This window comes from Fragaria vesca, linkage group LG5 (genome assembly GCF_000184155.1).
Source record: "Fragaria vesca subsp. vesca linkage group LG5, FraVesHawaii_1.0, whole genome shotgun sequence".
Classification (NCBI taxonomy): domain Eukaryota; kingdom Viridiplantae; phylum Streptophyta; class Magnoliopsida; order Rosales; family Rosaceae; genus Fragaria; species Fragaria vesca.
The window spans coordinates 9,338,965-9,358,883 of NC_020495.1; the positions used below are offsets into that span (position 1 = coordinate 9,338,965).

The 19,919-nt window shown below is 37.4% G+C and overlaps 7 protein-coding genes across 8 annotated transcripts; 6 read left to right on the forward strand and 1 right to left on the reverse strand.

The window, feature by feature from the left end:
* The first annotated feature begins 1,669 nt into the window (after positions 1-1,669).
* LOC101305565 (secologanin synthase-like) lies at positions 1,670-4,825 on the forward strand. The gene is made up of 5 exons (XM_004301164.1): positions 1,670-2,180; positions 2,279-2,493; positions 2,565-2,809; positions 3,914-4,304; positions 4,400-4,825. The coding sequence occupies exons 1-5, from the start codon at positions 1,907-1,909 to the stop codon at positions 4,823-4,825; spliced, it is 1,551 nt and encodes a 516-aa protein (XP_004301212.1). The 5' UTR covers positions 1,670-1,906.
* A 2,717-nt stretch (positions 4,826-7,542) lies between these two features.
* Positions 7,543-9,909, forward strand: LOC101305854. The gene is made up of 4 exons (XM_004301165.1): positions 7,543-8,310; positions 8,680-8,881; positions 8,969-9,059; positions 9,819-9,909. The coding sequence occupies exons 1-4, from the start codon at positions 7,543-7,545 to the stop codon at positions 9,907-9,909; spliced, it is 1,152 nt and encodes a 383-aa protein (XP_004301213.1).
* A 901-nt stretch (positions 9,910-10,810) lies between these two features.
* On the forward strand, positions 10,811-13,295 carry LOC101309731 (transcription factor BTF3-like). 2 transcript variants are annotated; one of them, XM_004299408.1, is made up of 7 exons: positions 10,861-10,900; positions 11,547-11,550; positions 11,674-11,741; positions 11,971-12,119; positions 12,215-12,271; positions 12,773-12,811; positions 12,929-13,293. In XM_004299408.1, the coding sequence occupies exons 3-7, from the start codon at positions 11,674-11,676 to the stop codon at positions 13,123-13,125; spliced, it is 510 nt and encodes a 169-aa protein (XP_004299456.1). In that variant the 5' UTR covers positions 10,861-10,900; positions 11,547-11,550; the 3' UTR covers positions 13,126-13,293. The 2 variants fall into 2 exon arrangements, with proteins under 2 accessions (XP_004299455.1, XP_004299456.1); XM_004299407.1 differs by lacking the exon at positions 11,547-11,550 and having other exon boundaries at positions 10,811-10,900; positions 12,929-13,295.
* A 358-nt stretch (positions 13,296-13,653) lies between these two features.
* On the forward strand, positions 13,654-14,334 carry LOC101306144 (miraculin-like). The gene has a single exon (XM_004301166.1). The coding sequence runs from the start codon at positions 13,654-13,656 to the stop codon at positions 14,332-14,334; it is 681 nt and encodes a 226-aa protein (XP_004301214.1).
* Positions 14,335-15,001: 667 nt separating this feature from the next.
* On the forward strand, positions 15,002-15,864 carry LOC101310218 (miraculin-like). Its single transcript, XM_004299409.1, has one exon. The coding sequence runs from the start codon at positions 15,013-15,015 to the stop codon at positions 15,667-15,669; it is 657 nt and encodes a 218-aa protein (XP_004299457.1). The 5' UTR covers positions 15,002-15,012; the 3' UTR covers positions 15,670-15,864.
* Positions 15,865-16,015: 151 nt separating this feature from the next.
* LOC101310513 (GEM-like protein 4-like) lies at positions 16,016-17,500 on the reverse strand. The gene is made up of 4 exons (XM_004299410.1): positions 17,172-17,500; positions 16,988-17,074; positions 16,525-16,805; positions 16,016-16,414 (listed from the first exon to the last, which is right to left on the reverse strand). The coding sequence occupies exons 1-4, from the start codon at positions 17,341-17,343 to the stop codon at positions 16,226-16,228; spliced, it is 729 nt and encodes a 242-aa protein (XP_004299458.1). The 5' UTR covers positions 17,344-17,500; the 3' UTR covers positions 16,016-16,225.
* A 1,035-nt stretch (positions 17,501-18,535) lies between these two features.
* LOC101310798 (DNA-directed RNA polymerases I, II, and III subunit RPABC4-like) lies at positions 18,536-19,857 on the forward strand. The gene is made up of 3 exons (XM_004299411.1): positions 18,536-18,640; positions 18,728-18,820; positions 19,594-19,857. The coding sequence occupies exons 1-3, from the start codon at positions 18,595-18,597 to the stop codon at positions 19,614-19,616; spliced, it is 162 nt and encodes a 53-aa protein (XP_004299459.1). The 5' UTR covers positions 18,536-18,594; the 3' UTR covers positions 19,617-19,857.
* The last annotated feature ends 62 nt before the right edge of the window (positions 19,858-19,919 follow it).

Sequence of the window (19,919 nt, forward strand, 5' to 3'; positions counted from 1 at the left end):
AGACTTCACTGCAATAGTTGAAACAAATTCCTTTTCACCAACGAGTTCATGATGCGCAGAATGGTGTTCGCTAACAGAGAATTCATGAGTGCTGCACTTTATCTACATTAAGAATATTATGTTGTGTGTTTATCTGTAAACGCAGCTACCTTGCTAGTATAATAGAGTAGAGTTGAAACAACTGTGTTTACAACCACAGTTGTTTTGATTGATCACAAGCTTTTAGGTTTTTGGGTTTTTGATTATCTCTTTGCTCTTCGACTGAATCGGTTCCATGTTTTGATTTGGGCATTTTGGTTTGATATTGTATGTTTGGTTTGATATTGTGTGTTTAGTTTGGTTTACTCATCCATGATAATATATGCATCCATGTTTTAGAGTCCCCCCCAGTGTTTATCAAGTCCATCAATGCCAATAGTTGGTGTTGTATAGGATGAAATGAGGTCATTGTTGCCCTGTGTATTGACAAAGAAAATACATCATTGCTGATCGACATGTACAAGTTAATAAGCTATTAGAAGTTCAGAATTGAGAAGTAGACTTGCTTGAAGTCAAGTTGGTTTCTTTAATAGCTTTCTTTATGGATTTGATTAATAAAACAAGAGATATGTTGTTGTCATAAACAGTAGGTGGATGAACAATAACCCATTTGTAATTTTTTGGATGTGAATGAATGGAATTGATGATATTCTGATTTTATGATGTCAAAAGTTGTTACCATAAGCTATCATCTACTGAGAATGATATAAGTTGTTCTTGATGGTGCAAATGGGTTCTTTGAATTTCACTGACCTCTTCAACAATGGATCGTCCTCAACAGTGGATCGTCCTCAACAATTGAATTTCACTGACCTTAGGAAATAGCCGTTAGGAAATATGCTCATCAAACTAGCCGTTTATTTCATCTTTCTTTGAAATTTAATTTTTATTTTATAAATATAGAATATTTGATTTTTGTATTAAATGAGGAAATTAAATATTTTATTTTTGTATTAAATGCAGAATTCCCTAAAATGGGGAAGCTGTTGGAGTTGGAGCAAAAAAATTATGGGGAATCTTACTTTTGCTTCCCCATTTTGGAGAAAAAATGGGGAAGCTGCTGAAGATGCTCTTAGGCTTTATTTCTAAAATGGGTTTGGTTGGACTAGGTCTTTATGGTCTAGAGTAACGTTTAAATTTGAATTAGAGAAAGGCTTGACTTATCTTAATTAATACTTTATTCAAACTTCTAAGGGTTTCGAGTCTGTTGAAATAATTGCGCTTCATAGTCTCCGAAAGGTGGTGGCGTGGTAGGTGTACTTTGCCGATTGTGCGTCCTTAAGAGGTGATATTTTGTCGGCCCTAACGGGTATGTTATTATTATTTTGGATAGAAAAATGATGGCCGAGTGAGCTACCACTCCGGGATTGAGATCAATTTTAGGTATGATCTCTCCCCAAATAATGTAACGGGTATTTATTTATTTATTTTATCGGGTAAACAAGTCAAATGCTACAACTAGTCTTTCGTGAGTCGAATTCACAACTCAAATTTAACGGGTATGTTATTTTGGTATTTCTTGCCGATTATTAATATATGGTTGGTCATTGATTAAAAAAAATTAGTATTAAATAAGCATTTATCTCTAATGTATTGAATGCAATATAAATAATGACTTTGGATTATATTCTAAATTTGATTGTTGCAATTGTGGACATGCATTTCGATTCGTTACATGCACATTGAATTTTATTCTAAAAGAAATATAATGCTATTTGAATGGCTGCAACTCAGTATTTCCAATGTTGTTAATCCATATTATATGTACCAATCGAGTGGTGCCAGGTCGCAACAGTATAAAAGAATGCCAAGCATCTTCAGAGTTTCTCAATAGTATGCATCTCCCTCTCCAATATTGAACCTACCAATGGCTTGTATTGAACTAAGTATTGTTATTTGCAGCATACTAATAACTGGTGCATGGAGAGTGCTGAACTACGTGTGGTTAAGGCCAAAAAAACTTGAAAGATGCTTAAGGAAGCAAGGTCTCAAAGGCAATTCCTACAGGTTAATGATCGGAGACATGTTTGAGAGCTTTATGATGCTGAAACAAGCACAATCCAAGCCAATCAACCTCTCAACCTGCCATGATATCGCAGCTCGAGTCATACCCTTTGTGCATCAAACTGTGAAAAACTATGGTATGTACATACTAATATTCCAAATAATTATTACAAGGGTCTTTCTTTTTTAACTTGAATAATGCCCAGGGTATGAGTTGGTCTTGTGGATTGTGCAGGCTGGGATTCTTTTACTTGGAATGGCACCAGACCAAAGGTGAATATCACCAAGCCAGAAGATATAAAGGAAATCTTCGACAAACATGATGATTTTCATAAGGTCGTAAACCCAATTACAACTTTGTTAATATCAGGTTTTGCAATCTATGAAGGTGAGAAATGGGCTAGACACCGAGCTACTGTCAACCCAGCATTTCGTGCACATAAGCTGAAGGTACCGCATTCACACTCTTTCAATTTAGCATTAATTTAGTCATTACACGTTTAATTTAGTGTGTGTTGCAGGGAATGTTACCGGCCCTTTTTGAAAGTTGTGGTGAGATGATTAGTGAATGGGTGACATTGGTAAAAGAAAAGGGTTCAAGTGAGGTCGATGTGTGGCCTTACATCCAGCAGTTGACAGGTGATGTGATATCTCGAACAGCATTTGGAAGTAGTTACAAAGAAGGGCTAAAAATATTCCAACTCTTGAGGGAACAAGCAGTGCTAGTAACGAAAACATCACATTTAGTTATCATTCCAGGGTGGAGGTAAAATTAAAGTCACCTTTTTTTTTTTTCATTCATAAAACTGCTACATGGAATGTATAATGGCCTCGTTAGGGCATCTCCTGTTATATTGGGGCCAGGGCTATAATTTAACCCTCAAAAATATTATTTTTTATTCGTAGACTTCGAAATGATCTCTAACAAGAGAGGGCCAAATTTTAGCTATTTTGAATATTTTATGATTTCACATCGTACTTTTTAATATTTTTCACTTTAAATACAAATATATTGTCACATTGTATCACATACTGGTAGGTACCGTATAATTTCTCACTTATAGATTTATTTTATTATAACATTATTTGAATTTGGACCAAATTACTAATATTTAAATTAATTAGTATATTAATAAAATAAAATATTAGCCATATGAATTTTGAGTTGAGAGAATTTACCTGTTGTAATGAGATGAGAATGAAATAATTCAATAGAAAGTTGATAATTGTTATAATTTGAGTCTTCATCAATCAACCAATATGAATACTTTTAGTTTTTTAATTTGATTTGGGACTACAATTTGGTTTGGCCCGGGCTAACCAAAGGGCTATGTTTGGCTCTTTTGATGACCCTTTGGCCCTCCCCTGAGTTCTTGTTGGAGATCAAAATAAGACCAAAATTTAAGATTTAGCTCTATAACCTCTATTACTGGAGATGGCCTTAAACCTAAACAAATTTAGGAAGAGTACGACACTCTTTTTGAAAACTCAAAAGGAGCTATTATAGGGACTAGCCACTCCGGCACCATTTGCCACCACTACCGGTAAGTGGGAAATGGGCACGAAGGAGCTACTCTAGCTACCTTTTCTTTTTGTTCAGCTGCCTAGTTATGAGAAAACTTTTTGCCTAAATAGATTTGGTCTCATACTCTCATTGATCTCAACGATTTAGAATGCACATCCTTGCATAATCCAATATTGAACAACATCGAAGATCATGAGGCAAAATATTTACTATTTATAATAAAGGGTCCGGATCAAGGGACACCTTATTTTACACTATTTCTTACACTATTTTTCAGCCATTAGATCTACTTAAGTATAATGAAATATTGAAATTATTGGCCACTATTGTTTGTCGTGTACGCAGGTTTCTACCAACTAAGATAAACAAAAGGATGAAACAAAATGCGAAAGAAGTAGAAGGTTTACTTGAGAGAATTATAAATAAAAGAGAAGAAGCAATTAGGGGTGGAGAAGCACCTAAAGATGACTTGTTAGGAATACTTTTGGATTCCAATTCAAAGGAAATTCAAGAACATGGAAACCGAAAAAACATCAGATTAAGCCGTAAAGACATCATTGATGAGTGTAAACTGTTTTACTTTGGAGGGCAAGAGACCACTTCAGCATTGGTTGTTTGGGCAGTAATTTTGCTATGTCAAAATCCGAGTTGGCAAACCCGTGCAAGAGAAGAGGTTCTGCAAGTATTTGGAAACAACAGACCTGATGACTTCCAGGAGATGAACCAACTAAAAGTTGTAAGTACACAATATTACTGTCATAGTTTCCCTGAATTTTTACTTCTTGTCGTTGATGATCTTCCCTCACATAATGCTTTCATATAATTTTACAGATGACCATGGTTTTACGTGAAGTTCTTAGGTTATACCCACCAGTAGCTACACTGAATCGAACCACTTATAAGAAAACACAACTCGGAACGTTATCATTACCGGCGGGAGTCGAAGTGTCCGTCCCGACATTGCTTATGCATCAGAATAAGGAACTGTGGGGTGATGATGCGGAGGAGTTTAAGCCTGAGAGGTTTTCAGAGGGAGTTTCTAAAGCAACCAAGGGACAAAGTTTGTTCTTCCCCTTCGGAGGAGGTCCTCGCATTTGCATTGGTCAGAATTTTGCTGTGATGGAAGCGAAAATCGTGTTATCATTGATTTTGCAACAGTTCATCCTTGAGCTTTCTCCATCATATGCTCATGCTCCTTCATCTGTTATAACTCTCCAGCCACAATATGGTGTTCCTGTCATCTTATACAAACGCTGACAGCAGGGTTGGAGAGGAGTGAGAGGACCAATTAAGTTTTTGTAGTTCTTCTATGAAGAAGTTAGGCGATCCGTTTCATTTCATGTTAGGCCGATCTTAATAAGATGTTATGAAAAACAGTGAAGTTGGCTGGAAACCTGGGGTCCGAACCAGATTGAAATCAACTTTTTTTTTGTTAGTCTGAAAGATTGAAATCAGGTAGAGTGAGTTTAAAACAACAACAAGTGATCTATACACCTAAATTCGATTCATAGTTGATATATCAATAACTTAAATTCTTATCTTCTTTAAAGAATACACACTGTGTTTGAATGCGGGTGAATTCCCTGAAATTTAATCAAAAAGAAGGAAATTCCTAATTTATTAGGATTGTTTGGGAGCTTAAATTTCTGACTTGAATTTGTCAATTCTCTTAACTGAGGTTCTAAATAGAAATTTTTGTCATTTTAAAACTCTATATTATAAAATCTAAACAATGAAATGCTCAATTCATAAAATTGTAATTCTCATAATTTTAAAATTTATATAGAAATTGAAATTATTTTATTTAAATACAAACGTAAAAGACAATAGAAACTACAAAATTGCCTTCGAATAGGTTCTGATCGGCCCAACCCAAATTGCACTACCCAACGGTCCAAGTTGCGGAGGGCCGGTTGGTCTTTTTCAGAAAAAGGTGTAGCCACAGATTCAAAATGCACAAAGAGCTGAAGTTTGCAGACGCTTCCCTCCGAAAAGTTGAGCAAACGGAAACCCTAAACAAAAGCCGCAATCATTTTGGTGAACTCATCATCGGATTCGGGCGAAGCAAGCTTCATGGATTTCCACTGTGAAAAGATTCTCACCGGAGTTGAGAATTCAGCTACTCCGGTGAAAATCACATCAAACAAGATTGAATGTCCGACGCCGGAGAAGCTCAGCGACCCTTTGCCCACCAATTTTCTGGACGGGAAAGCACAGCTTCCAAAAAAGTAAGCTTTCTCTCTCAATTTCGATCTTCATGACTGTAAATTTTTTATTTTTTATTTTCATCAAAATAAGATTGTTTAAATCTGAAATTAATTTTTGAATTTTTTTTGGGTGCAGTTACAGGACTACAGCAGATTTTCTTGATCATATGAACTGCTCACTGCGGCTGCTTTGTCTGCGCAAAAGGTCAACTACGTTTCAGAATGTATCTACGCAGGTGGAAATCCTGGCCAAAAGGTAATGTTAAATGGCTTAAACATGCGTATTTGCATTTTCAATTTGAAGGTCTGGGTATTTTTTTTGTTTGCCTCTTTTGTATGTACAGTTGTAATTTGTACCCTAATCGAAGATTTCCGACTGAATTAGAATGAATTAAATGGTTTTGGTTCTCCAATATTAAGGATTCAAACTATGATTGTATAACTGCACAAACATCATCTTCACCTGTTTTTCATAACATTGCTACTATTTTGAGCTGTCCAATGTCCAATATCATACTGTTTACCTATGCGTTGTTTCGTTTACTAATAATGTGGACATCGTGTGGCCAGTCCTTGGGATTTGGTTCTGGCACCATTTGAAACTACAATCATGTTTAAGGCATGTGGGTAAGCTCTAATGCTGGAATAGATGATACATGACCTTTTATTCTCTAATGGGAGGACTGTATGTGCTTGCCTGATTGATTGCACTTCTCTATCTTGTATCATAAGAAACTAGTAACAGTTTGAACTATTTAAACTATAAATTCTTTTTTTGTCTATCATGAGCTCAATACTTAATATTGTGCCAAACTGATTTTGTTTATCTTTTTGCAGAAAGTTCTTGTACAGGCATCTTGCTCAGATTAAATTTATACTTCCTGAAGCGATAAAGATAGATTGGGTTTTGGTGTCTGACAAGGAAACTCAGTTCATGAAGCCGGATATGAACATCAGCTTGCTATTTGATATTGTAAAAGGCCACCATGAAATATCTGATTTTATAGCTTTGCGCCAAGTTTTTGCTTCTAGGCTTATGAGTTTCTTTGCAATGCATCCTGAGGTACATCTCAATACTTTTGTCAGTATTATCTGTTTTATTTTTTTGTACTTTTTTTGAAGCTGTGCACGATCATCCTAATTTCACTATTGGAAAGAATAAGGAAAATGATAATTATGGAGTTTCACCCAATTGTCAGAAGAACATAAAAGAAAAGGAGAGAAATCTTCATATAAAAGTTTAGTGTATTTGAACAACTTGAAAAGCTGTTGCAACCTCCTTGGTTGGGCCTCATAGAATGATTCAAATCTTAAGAGATTTCTTAGTTGCTAGCTTTATTTTGATAGGAGTTAACTTGATTAAACAAAATAGGAGATGTGGATATGAACTAATACCTAGACTAGAGGCTAGATGAATTAGCACATAGGATTTGAATCAACTACTTATCAACTGTTATTTTTCATCAAGTAATTGGCATATGATGGCCAGAGAGTTCCAGGGTATATAAAATGTTAAGTCATTAGATTGAGCTGGCTTCTGCTGACTGATTATATGTGGGTGGCTGGGTTAGATGAAACCTTTCACATGTAAAGTTTGGTTGAGTAACTTATAAATGATGGTCCCTTTGTATAACATGTATAGCAAGTGGATTAAGTTGAGTGATTTTGTTTTGTTTCCTCAGGCTTAGCTCTTTGCATCATGCATTTGATTTAGCTAATATCTATGTAGTTGGTGGCATTTCATGTTGGCATTAAATCATAAAAGAAATGGACTCACTTGTTTGTGTTTCTGGGGTCAAGACTTCTGATGTTCCAGAGGCCATATTGCCAGAGCCTTTTAGCAAAAGAAGTCAGAGACCTGTCCTGAAGCAATTGTCTGCAGATTATTTGACAGAACCTCAACCAGCTTCAAATGAAACTGAGCTGTTGTCAGAAAAAGTATGTCTGTATCCATATATCAGCAGACACTTTTCGCGGAATAATATTGTTTCTGAAACAGAAAAAGCACAAGTCTTATGTTCTCCACTACCTCTGCCATCAGCTGATGGTATGAATAACCAAGGTATTAAGGATGGGCTGCAGAAACAGTTTCTTGTTCTGTCTCATGATCCTGAGCAAGACATAAAAAATTGGAAGCCGAAAGAACCGTGCTCCAAACCTAGTATTATTGACCACTCAATACATCTGAACCATCCTCAGCCTCCTATTGGTTCTAGTGTACCTGATAGCCCTCTTGTGAAGCTCACCTCATCTGCCAATAGTTTGATGGTAGAAACTCCTCAACCATTGCCACCAAGGAGATCAATGCCCAGTTGTGATGCCAAGCATGAGACCTTGGACACCCAAAAATCAACATCTTGTAATAAGCCTGCAAAAAGAGTTCTTGACTTCTCAGACCTAGAAGGTGATAAAAGTGCAGTGGACTCCACTGTAGATGAGTCAACAGGCTACAAAATTGTACACCAAGACATCCCTAAAGCTACAGGAAAAACTGTCGAAGATAGACACCTCACTTGTTCTCCAGCATCGCAAGAGGTATGCTATTCTGCCCGTTATTAATTATTTTAGTAATTGTGGCATTGTCATACTTTGAATCTTATTGTTTACTGTTTTCTTGGACTTGCATGGTATATATGCTGTTTTTGTTCAGGCTCTTTATTGACTTATGTAATTCTATATATGTCAAATAAAATTACTAGATCACGTTTCACTAGAAGCCTCTTCAACTGCAGGTTCTTTCATGACATTATGATATTCTTTTGGCCAAGTAATTAAATCTTTTACATGATCTACTGTTATGTTAGAATTTTGCTGCATGCATTATTTTTGCTTATTGTGGTGAGGTTGTCATGTTTGTCCTTATAAGGTCTTTCCTTTAATGTTCAACTCTGTTTGTCTCTATAGGTAAAACGTGTCCTTGGTTTCTCAAATGAGGATTGCAAGAAGACTCAAACAAGCTCATCAATGCGCCTGCAGATGTCTACTCGCCTAGCTGAAATTGTTACTCTAATTTATGGTGTTTTGAAGTCTTTTAACTGGTCTTCTATCACCAAAGAGGAGCTTGTGCACAAGATAATTATGAATAGTCTTGATGTTGTTGAAAGGAGTGCGTATCGTTGTCTTTAATAGTGGTATGTGTTTTGATTGATATGTAAGCTGGGTGATTTGTGACTTTATCTTGCTTTCTTTGCAGAAGAAGTTGAAGAACAGTTTGAGCTTCTTGAAAGGCATGTTCCAGATTGGATCCAGAGCAAGTTGCTTTCTAGTGGGGATATTATGTACACGTGAGTGTTTTTATTCTTCATTTATCAATTCGGCATTCTGATATATGTGCCTGGAAACTAAGTCTGGTGTGTGCATGGTCATCGGTGTTATGCCTTCAGAGATGCACAAGGTCAATCCTGATGAATCTTAGGTCCAGTAGCATCAGCTACTCTCATAAGGAGCCAATGTGCACTGTAGGGTCAGGTTTTTCTATTTTTGGTCGTTAACAAATACATAAGCTGGGACAAGGTTGTTTTTTAAGCCAATTGAGACCATCCAAAATTGATTATGGAAGTTGATTTGCTTCTGATATGTGTAGGCTTTTTCATCATCAGATTAGTCTAGGTTCCTAGTTTCATTTCAAATATTCAATATAACCGGAGCCCCATGAGAGTTGTCGAAGTACTCAGAATTCATAGGTTTCTTCTTAGTGAATTTGCATTTGATTTTTCCAATCTAGGTTAGGAATCAGAGTATCTGCTTTGGGTTGTATTTTATGAGATGTTTCTGGTGTGGCATGTACTAGTGTAGATGTAGCCTGATTTAGGCCACATTTGAGTTGAACAATTATGATAAGCTCAATTAAGCAGGAGCAAATGAGGTAGTACAGTGATAAACTTCCTTGGACAGTTATGTGCCAACTTTTTTCTAGAGTTTCCCTACGCAGGCTGTATAATGCATCTCTTCCATGCAGATATGGAGCTGTGGTCTGTTCCTTTGTCATTATTTTTTGGATAACTGTGACTTATGTCAATTATGTTTGTCCAACTGCGATGCAGCGTCAAGAAGGTTCCAAATTTGGACTCAGTTCTGTCAAAGCTTAAGCATCAGATAGTTTCAGACCAAAAGGTGGAAGCATCTGAGGGATGAAACAATGTTTCTTAGTTGTGTTGGAAAGGAAACTGTGAAGAGTCTTGCAGTATCAAGTTGCTTTGCTGCTTCATTCTGGATATCGTGTGTTTTATGTTTCCAATTATACCACAAGGGATTCTTTTGATTTGATGCGAAGACACATGACGAATGAATGCCTTCTATTTATGCTGTATATTCTGCAAATCCATTTCAAGCACAAAGAGTCTTGTGGCAAAAATGGAGACATTACATACCTTCTCCACAATGAAACTGACAAAAAACAATTCACCGTTTCTACAATTATAATGTTCAACTCTAGATAATACTAGAAGAGTGGAAGTGAAGGCCGTGTCTAGCCGCAGAGAGTAAGAAACAGAAGTGGAAAAGAGAAGGTGATAAGGTTCCTATATGTCAGGTTGAGACGTATATGCCCTGTGGCCTGTATGTTTGCGGACTCTAGGGCACTCCCTCTGTATTGGGCAGTCTTAGAGTTATCATTCTCTAATAAGCTAGTTTGCTAGCATTAAGTTTGTTTAAGTATTTGTTTCGTTTTGTTTTCATCTCAGATTTTGTTTTGTTTTGTTTTTTTCGAACTTTGATAGATGACTATATTTGATTATTTTAAAATAGTCTCATTACTTGATTCATACGTGGCCTCTGAAATATGTCATGGTTATGTAATTTCCTTCTTTACTTTACTTAATATAAGGCCCGGGTGACGTCCTTCCTTTAAAAAAACAACAATGAGTGAGCAAATAAAGAAGAAAAATAAAAAAAAGTAAATGGATTTGTTTGTTTTCTAGGCTTGATAAGCCGCATCATAGAGTGCCACGTGGTAAGCGAGGTCGTTTGGTGACCGTCAGATGTCGAAGAGAAGGAGGCGGAGGTGTTTATAGAGAGCGAAGAAAACCTAAAGCATGCGCCGTCTGAGGTCCTTCACTTCTTAAACTCTATCTTCATCTCTCGTATCTCTTACTCACAAAAACCCTAAGACCTCCAAAACCCAAAGGTAACCTCTTTCTCCCTTCCTCTCTTCTCCAACTGTTCCTCTACTGATTCTATCTGTACTGGTTTCGATTATGCTTGTTTAATTTGGAGGAGGATTATTGGATTAGGGTTTTAAAGTTCGTTCCTTTTTCGTGGTGGGTATTGTAATTCTGCATCAAGTTTTGCACTTTAGACCTGTATGGATGATTTTCTCTACTCTTTGAACTCCCAGAGAGTGTGCCTCACTTGTTTATTCCATGTGATTGCGAATCTGCTCTACTCCGGGTCCGATTGTTCACTTAATTTTTTTTTACAATTTTTTTGTAATTTTTTTGGGTTTATCTATCTGAATTCCTGGGATTTCAGTATTCCAGTATGACTGTCATGTATATGTGGCTAAAAAGTTGTGTAATTTTTTTTTTTTTATACAAAAAGTTATGTAATTTTGGGTCTACTGGAACACTGTCTTTTGTGTATACATCCGCCGATTGATATAGGTTATACATGCCTGCCCCTTGCTTAATTGAAATCTTGGTTTTTTGTTTTCTGATTTGGAGTGCTTTGACATCTGACTTTAGAACTGAGCTTTAATTAGTTAGAGTGCAATTCAAAAATGTGTAAAGCTGTGAAGTTTTAGTTGGCAGCTGATTTGGAATAGGTTCTAAAAGAATAGCAAGTAGTGTAAGTTAGGAGCTCCAGGAACGAGTTGTTTATGTTTGTTCTGGTATGGTGTGTTCTTGATTTGCAGTTGAAGTTTAGTTCTTCGTCTTACTTTATTCCGTTTTTATTTTGCAGATGAATCGGGAGAAACTTATGAAGATGGCCGGTGCTGTTCGCACCGGTGGAAAGGGTAGCGTGAGGAGGTATGATGCATCTTATTTTGGAACTTTTATGTTGCACGCCTAGTGAACTTCCAAGGCTGTTTGTGACTTTGAGTGTTTTTGACCAAACACATCAATAGATTGTTTAAAACGTGAAACTGAAACTCCTGTGCTATAATGTGGGAGGAGCATTATGGGGAAACTATCTTCTTTATTATCTACATATTGTGTGAACCTGATTTGGTTTCTTCATATTGGCTTTGAACTACAGAAAGAAGAAGGCTGTCCATAAGACAACCACCACAGATGACAAAAGACTTCAGAGCACCCTTAAGAGAATAGGGGTGAATGCTATTCCAGCAATCGAGGAGGTCAACATCTTTAAGGATGATGTAGTTATTCAGTTCCTAAATCCTAAAGGTAAAGCCAACTTAGCAGTGACTTGGTTCATTTAAACTAATGTTTTGTTTTTCATTGCCTCCTTTGTATCTAATTATGCTTCTTTTATATTTCAGTTCAAGCTTCTATTGCTGCCAACACTTGGGTTGTTAGTGGTGCTCCTCAAACAAAGAGTATGCGTCTATTCTTTTACTTTAGAATTGAACTGGTGTTTACCTTGTGGTTAGAATCATCTGATGATTGATGATAGTGTTGTAGTTTGCGCTTGTATGATCAGTTTCTATTTCCAATTCTTATCATGTTTATTTGAATGTTTAGGTTATGGCACCCTCTGTTTAAATTGTTAGTTTCACTGTAAATCAAGTTTGTAAATCAAGTACTCTGGGGAGCTGGCAGAGTACCTAGTCTTAGCTAGGTGCCTCGCAAGGATTATTGTTTTAGTGTAAATCAAGGATCATTTACTTTTGCAGTCTTGTTATCCTTTTCAAAAAACTGGGCATTTATACATGGGAGTTCTTTTAAGCTAGTATGCCGTTTCGTTGGGAACATGTGTCTATGCATCGAAGTGCTGCCTTTTTTCCTTCTCTTTTCTTCACTTGTTCATTGTTCTCCTTCTATCGTTTTTTTCAACTTTATATTGGTTTCTGACTAAACATTTGTCTTCTTTCTTGTAGAGTTGCAGGATATTCTACCTAGTATTATCAGCCATTTGGGTGAGTGTGCTTGTGCTTATACTTTTTTCTGTCGTTGCTCATTTTTGTTGTTCATGTTATTCGGTCTCTTTGAGGATGACTTTGGAGCACATAATGACCGCTTTTGATCATTTTCAGGGCCAGATAACTTGGACAACTTGAAGAAACTAGCAGAGCAGTTCCAAAAGCAAGCCCCTAATGCTGGTGCTGGTGGAGCCACTGCCCCAGAAGATGATGATGATGAGGTCCCAGAGCTTGTTGCTGGGGAGACCTTTGAAGCTGCTGCCGAGGAGAAGGATAATAAGGAGGATAAGGAGGAGAGTCAAGCTTCTTAGGAGAGAATCAACTGCCTTGGATTATGTTATTTATATACTTTCAATGTGAAAGTTTTTTGATTTTGCCTTTACATTGTTAAGTCTGACCATGTTTGATTCGACCCTCCTTGTGATACACTGGATAGTTATCTTTTATCCGTGGTTTTAAATCTAGTTTTACTATTTTCTGAAACCTGGTTTATTGCTGTTTTAGGCAAAATTTGCTTTTAAAGTTGAGATATCAAGGTACTATCTTTTTGGTGTTCACTTGGCTAACTGTGATAGACAAAACAAGGGCCATGGTGGTGAAGTGATATATGTGTGTATTTAGAATTGATATTAGCACCGACTCACACGCCCATCTAATTACTTGTCAAGTTTCAGTGCCGACGATTTAATGTGTTTGTTCATGATATCACGTTGAAGGCCAGAACTTGGGCTTGCATTTTGATATCTTGACGTTTGACTTGCTTTTATTTAGAGCTGCCTAACCACAACAATTTGGCAAATCAGGCGCGTAGGACTGCTATAAATGAAAGCCCACTCTTCATGTTTCTCTCTAGATTTCCAGCTGTGAGGCTCTTGACATTGGCATCACAAGTCCTTATCTGCTATCTCAGTCTCCTTGCTTTCAGAGGAAAGCCATTGTTGGTTGCAGTTCATGCTGCTGATCCTGCTCCAGTGCGTGACATCAAAGGTGACAATCTCCAAACTGGGGTTGAGTATTGGATCTTGCCTGTCATCCGTGGGAAAGGTGGGGGGCTAACACTAGCCAGCAATAGAAATAAAACCATCGGCTGCCCACTTGATGTTGTTCAAGAGCAAAGCGAGGTATCTAATGGTCTTCCACTCACATTTTCACCTGTGAATCTGACGAAAGGCGTCGTTCGCCTATCCACTGATCTTAACATCAAGTTCTCTACATCTGCAGCTGTAACTCTCTGTCCGCAGACTTCAAAGGTTTGGAAGTTAGACGAGGTTGATGAATCAACAGGGCAACGGTCTGTCACGACTGGTGGCGTAGAAGGCAATCCGAGTCCTAAAACTCTCATGAACTGGTTTAAGATCGAGAAATATGATGATGACTACAAGCTCGTCTTTTGCCCCAAAGTCTGTCGCTTCTGCAGGGTTATATGTGGTGATGTTGGCGTTCATCTTGAAAGTGGGGTTAGGCGTCTGGCTCTAAGTGATGTAATTGTACCACTCAAAGTCATGTTCAAGAGAGTCTGAGCTGACTTAGATCAGATGCTTTTGTACCTTTAATTTCAGTCAACTATGTAATAAGACAGCTGCAAGTATTGCCTGTTAACCAAGTTATCTATGCCTGGATAATTATACTAGTTCTGATAACACTATTTTAATATTGCAGAGTGAGGGTCATATCCCATAAACATGGTATTAACCAAACTGGACCTCCTTGTTTAGCACAGTTCCAACAAACAAACATGCACATAGTTTATATTGGTGTTCTCTTTGTTGGATAATAGTGTGTGCTTTGTTAGCCTTGTTAATTTAAGGCTTTCATCAAGGATTAGGCTACTGTATGATATGTAAAGGTGATGATGAAGTCTGTTCCATTACTCAATCTTCTCTTATATATAGTGTAGGTCTGTAAACTTATTTGTTCTCAAGAAATATCAGAAAAGCTTCCGCAAGGTTTAGTGTCTTCTTTTCTCAGTTATTTATCAAATTTCAGTGTCGACGATTTAATGTGTATGTTGAAGGCGAAAACATGGACTTACATATCGATATCATGACGTTTGACTTGCTTTCATTTCAAAGACTTGACTAGAGCTGGATTTACATTTACTCTTCTGCCTAACTACATTTGGAAAATTAGGCAGGAGTGCAGGACTGCTATAAGTGAAAGCGCACCCTTCATGTTTCTCTCATTCCAGTTTTCCAGCAATGAGGTTCTGCACATTGGCATCACAAGTCCTTATCTGCTACCTCAGTCTCCTTGCCTTCAGAGGAAAGCCATTGTTGGTTGCAGTCCATGCTGATTCTGATCCCGCTCCAGTGCTTGACATCAAAGGTCATAATATCCAAACTGGGGTTGAGTATTGGATCTTACCTGTCATTCGTGGGAGAGGTGGGGGGCTAACACTAGCCACCACTGGCAATAGAAATAGAAGCATCTGCCCACTTGATGTTGTTCAAGAGCAACAAGAGGTATCTAATGGTCTTCCACTCACATTTTCGCCTGTGAATCTGAAGATAGGTGTCGTTCGCCTATCCACTGATCTCAATATCAAGTTCTCTACATCTGCAGCTGTAACTATCTGTCTGAACACTTCGAAGGTTTGGAAGTTAGACAACCTTGATGAATCAACAGGGCAACGGTTTGTCACGACTGGTGGCGTAGAAGGCAATCCCGGCCCTAAAACTATAAGCAATTGGTTCAAGATTGAGAAATATGATAAGGACTACAAGCTCGTCTTTTGCCCCACAGTATGTAATTTCTGCAAGGTTATATGCGGTGATGTTGGCATTTATCTTGAAGGCGGGGTCAGGCGTCTGGTTCTAAGTAAAGTACCACTCAAAGTCATGTTCAAGAGAGTCTGAGCTGACTTAGATCAGAATCATCAGATGCTTTTGTACTTTTAATTTCAGTTAACTATGTGATAATAAGACAGCTACAAGTGTTGCCTGTTAACTAATCTATCTATGCTTGGATCATTATACTAGTTCTGAACTTCTGATAACAGTCTATTTTAATAGTGCAAAGTGAGGGTCATGTTTCCAAAACAATACAGATGGTTCGAGTAATTGACAACTAGACTGCCATAGCTTAGGGTAAACTGCTTCCTTCAGTTAATAAACAGTTGTGCAGGTTCTGTTATTCTTCCTTATTGTAACAGAAATAGGGTTCATTTGTTCATTATCTTTCAGCTTTATCAAGTGTGACTGTGTCATCAAGGTTAATTCATCGAAAAATTAAGCATCACTTGTCAAAACATAACTGAGGAACAAGGGTGGACTTGAAGAAAATATGTTACAGGCACATATAAAGCTCATTGGCATTATACATGGACACACAAAAACAAGTGCTGATTCTAGTGACATCAATCTACCTATAAAAACACGTTTTGTGGGGCATTCCACTCGATCAACTTTCTTCTTAATCTTGATTGCTCAAACTCATAGAAATGGCCTTCTGAAGATTTCTGAAAGCTTTTTCATACCGTAAGAATCCCATAAACCAGAACTCGAAATCATCATCAGTAACTATCTCTATGTACTTCTGTTGTGGTTTATCCTCATTCTCACTCTGGCTAGCTATTTTGATCTTCGTTATAGGTATCACAACCTGCAATCATCATAAATTGGTTCAATTTAGTTCATACATAAATTGATTCAAAACGATGACTATGATTCGTGTTGTGAACTTGCGAGAAAATAACATGCAAGATTTTTTACCTTGTAGGGAGTTCTAACAACTTGGGTGGTATTAGTTGCAGAAGGAACAGTGATAGATCTTTCACTGCAGAATGCAAGCTTTTGAGTAGAAATAAAAAGGAGGCCAGAAATAGGACCAGCAGTTGTTGATAGGTAGCACTGCGAGGCCTTCAACAGCTCTTCTCCTTCATTCACACCAAATATCTGCTTAAATATATTTCCCCTTCCACCTTCTTGAATAATTCTTTTCCCCAAACTCAACTTTCCCTTGACAGTTTCAGACAACTTTGACCCAAGTTTCACTGCAAACACAAATTAACATCATTCATAGTTCAACTAATTATCTTATCAAAATAATATGTAATGCTATAGATCAATCAAAATACTCCACTTGCTTGTAGGGTAACATATACTGCATGACAGAACTAATCAAGATCTAGTTCAAGTCTTGAGTTTGAGTTGGAGAAGGATGAAAGAAGCTTACCGTGCTCGCGTATTCTGTATGCAAAACTGCTGCTTTTCCTGTCACCAAATTTTTTCTTGAGGCTTTTCCTTGAACTCGAATCACCACCTGATTCATCATGTTACGTACTTGATCATCAGCACAGATGTAGAGTTGGTACTAATTCATATGAATCAAGCAAGCAAAGCTAGCAAGTACAACTTACTGGTTTTGAAGGAGGAAGAGCTCTCTGAAACAGTAGAAGATGAAGGGCTGTGCCACAAGCTCCCAGGTTCAGATAAGGAAGAGTGCTGCTGCTGCAGCCCTTCTCTCTCTGGTGTGGTATCATATGAGTTCATATATGGACTCGCTACAAATTCTCCATATCTCTCCCTCATATTCTCTATCTCTCTCTCTCTCGATCAAAGATGGGTTCTTTCTGTGTTTTCTCTCTCAATCACAAACAAATAGCTGTCCTGAGTTATCGTGCTACTTCATCTACTTCCATTTATATAATCATGGTTCTACAGACTCTGAGATATAATAATGTTCCTGAGAAAAAAGCCAAAGACAGTGATGGAGTGAAGCACACAGGAACCAAGCTAGCACTAAACGACTTTCAAAGATTCCCCTTGTGGCGTTGAAGCTCAAATAATATTTATTATCAAATATTTTGAACCAAATATATCAAAAAATAATATTTATTATGTTCCAAAAAAAATATTATCAAGGAGTGTGAGGGGATCAACCACTTCTAGAACATGATCCACTTTCCTGGCAATCAGCGAGCTCTGTGGAAATGGAAGGAAAGTTGCCTGGCTTTCTAATTCTTCCAAGTCAACAAAAGCTGGCTGATTTGGACGCCACCTCTTTTTTCCTATCTTGACTACCTATATAATTTAGAAAAAAAACTAGCACTTTGATTCAGGTGATCAAGTGTTTAGGCAGTACGAGTGGGATAGTGGTCGATTGTGAACTACCGGATCTGAGTTTGATTTACGAAACGGTGTAAAAGTAATTAATGGTCATATGCACTTTGAACAACTTTAATGTATTCACGTCTAATATTTATAGTAAACTCTAAATTTTTAAGAAATGAATTATGGAAGCATGAAGAAATCTATAAGATATGGACATTGCTTAATTTTTTTTTGTTTTGTTTTGTTTTCAAAAGAATGATGTAAAATATTTTATTGATCACACGAATTGTACGAATACAACTTAAACATAATCTACTCTCACATACCACGGTAATATTGAATTATGCAAAACAACCAAAAACAGAAGCCTACGCTATCTTAAAATTGCAAAACCTTGGATAAGGATCATGATCAACAATCAGTAGCTATCAGAACCATCCAACTTATTTCAGTTATTTGAAGAGAGAATCTGTTAGAAATGCTCTTACACTCTTGTCCGTGGAGTCTCCAAACAAAAACATATTAATAGTATTAGAATAAAATGATACTTGCCCACCCCATGTGCGCAACAAAGAATAACTCAAAAGCCCAATTGGTTGGGGCTTGATGAACCCGACCCGAGATTATTTCTAGGTATAAATATCTCGAAGACCCCTCTCTGCCTGCCCTGAATTCCCATCCTGTATTTTGGTCGAAGAACCCCGTGAAAACCCTAGACCCAGGTCATCCATGGATCCTCAGCCGCCCGCAGAGCCTGTGTACTACATCTGTGGAGGTACTCCATCTTCCCTTTTCTTTACTTTGAGAAAATTCAATTCCTGAAACTAAAACGTTGTTGCTTCATTCGTTTATGGTGTTGCAGATTGCGGCATGGAAATCCCTCTGAAGCCGAATGATGTGATTCAGTGCCGCGAGTGTGGCTACCGCATCTTGTACAAGAAACGCACTCGTCGCAGTAAGTTTCCCTCACCTGTTTTGTTTCATCTTCCATCAAATATTGAACTGTAAATTTGATTAATTTATAAAAGATTGAACTATAAATTGTTCTTGATCATTGCTACACTAGTATGACACTTTGTAACTTTTGTGGGTTCATTGATTATGATGGGAATGGCTAGATTTATATTCAGAACTAGAACAATTCTGATAAGTGAATATCAGCTTGAGTAAATTTGAGGGCTAATCGTGCCTATTTCTTATGAAGGGTTTAGGATTACTCCCAATTAAAACTCAAACCATAGAGCGGAAACCCTTGTTTGTTTGTGTGTTTGTTCTTTTGGCACTATTACTCTGAGATATAAACCTTCGTGTTGTTGAAATTGGTAGGGATAAATTCCTTGTAATTAGTATGGATAATATTGTTTGTTCCATTTAGCACCGTGTTTTGCTGGCCTCCATCATGATGTGATGTGAATAATCTTGGCTGTCATGATGAATTCTCCAATGGTACACTATCAATGCAATTATCAGAGTTAGTCATAGAGGAGTTCTGTTAATTTAGTAATCTTCCAATTGTGAACTTCATTCAGTATTAAGCGATTTGGAAAGAGGAAGACACACTATGAATGCCTTATGATTTGCTACTTAACTGCCTTGTATGCACTTTTGCTTACGAGTTCCAGGTCCAAGTTTTAATCTTGGGCCTTTTTTGCTCCTCTGCGGATTATGTCACCCAATCTCTCATACTCTGTAGCACAAGATTGAACTATATAAATTTGTTTGCTGCAGTTGTTCAGTACGAGGCACGCTGAAGAAACCCTGCAGAGGATGGGCATTGCAAAACCGAATAAGGGGATGTGTCTTGGACTCGTGGTTTAGCAATGTAGTCCTTTTCTGCTTTTGGTCTATTTGTGCCAGTGGAACTAATGTAGTGATGAACTGGTTTCTCAATGTCACGAGTGCTCGCAAGTAATTTGTAATCATTTAGGTACTGACTGATTATGTAATTGATAATAGTCTATGAAAACTATGCATTTGCCATCCTGAGGATGATAATTTTACTTTGCAAATCACATGAATGGATTTGTAGTATAGGAGTGAGGATTGTATTTTAC

Coding starts and splice junctions, on each gene's coding strand:
- LOC101305565 (XM_004301164.1), top strand. CDS start 1,907: ATGGCTTGTATTGAACTAAGTATTGTTATTTGCAGCATACTAATAACT. Junction 2,181..2,278: donor TCAAACTGTGAAAAACTATG/GTATGTACATAC, acceptor TGGATTGTGCAG/GCTGGGATTCTTTTACTTGG. Junction 2,810..3,913: donor GTTATCATTCCAGGGTGGAG/GTAAAATTAAAG, acceptor TCGTGTACGCAG/GTTTCTACCAACTAAGATAA.
- LOC101305854 (XM_004301165.1), top strand. CDS start 7,543: ATGGACTCACTTGTTTGTGTTTCTGGGGTCAAGACTTCTGATGTTCCA. Junction 8,311..8,679: donor GTTCTCCAGCATCGCAAGAG/GTATGCTATTCT, acceptor TTGTCTCTATAG/GTAAAACGTGTCCTTGGTTT. Junction 8,882..8,968: donor TCTTGATGTTGTTGAAAGGA/GTGCGTATCGTT, acceptor CTTTCTTTGCAG/AAGAAGTTGAAGAACAGTTT.
- LOC101309731 (XM_004299407.1), top strand. CDS start 11,674: ATGAATCGGGAGAAACTTATGAAGATGGCCGGTGCTGTTCGCACCGGT. Junction 12,272..12,772: donor TGGTGCTCCTCAAACAAAGA/GTATGCGTCTAT, acceptor TCTTTCTTGTAG/AGTTGCAGGATATTCTACCT. Junction 12,812..12,928: donor TAGTATTATCAGCCATTTGG/GTGAGTGTGCTT, acceptor GATCATTTTCAG/GGCCAGATAACTTGGACAAC.
- LOC101306144 (XM_004301166.1), top strand. CDS start 13,654: ATGTTTCTCTCTAGATTTCCAGCTGTGAGGCTCTTGACATTGGCATCA.
- LOC101310218 (XM_004299409.1), top strand. CDS start 15,013: ATGAGGTTCTGCACATTGGCATCACAAGTCCTTATCTGCTACCTCAGT.
- LOC101310513 (XM_004299410.1), bottom strand. CDS start 17,343: ATGAGGGAGAGATATGGAGAATTTGTAGCGAGTCCATATATGAACTCA. Junction 16,806..16,987: donor ATACAGAATACGCGAGCACG/GTAAGCTTCTTT, acceptor TTGTGTTTGCAG/TGAAACTTGGGTCAAAGTTG. Junction 16,415..16,524: donor TTGTTAGAACTCCCTACAAG/GTAAAAAATCTT, acceptor TGATGATTGCAG/GTTGTGATACCTATAACGAA.
- LOC101310798 (XM_004299411.1), top strand. CDS start 18,595: ATGGATCCTCAGCCGCCCGCAGAGCCTGTGTACTACATCTGTGGAG. Junction 18,641..18,727: donor TGTGTACTACATCTGTGGAG/GTACTCCATCTT, acceptor ATGGTGTTGCAG/ATTGCGGCATGGAAATCCCT. Junction 18,821..19,593: donor CAAGAAACGCACTCGTCGCA/GTAAGTTTCCCT, acceptor TGTTTGCTGCAG/TTGTTCAGTACGAGGCACGC.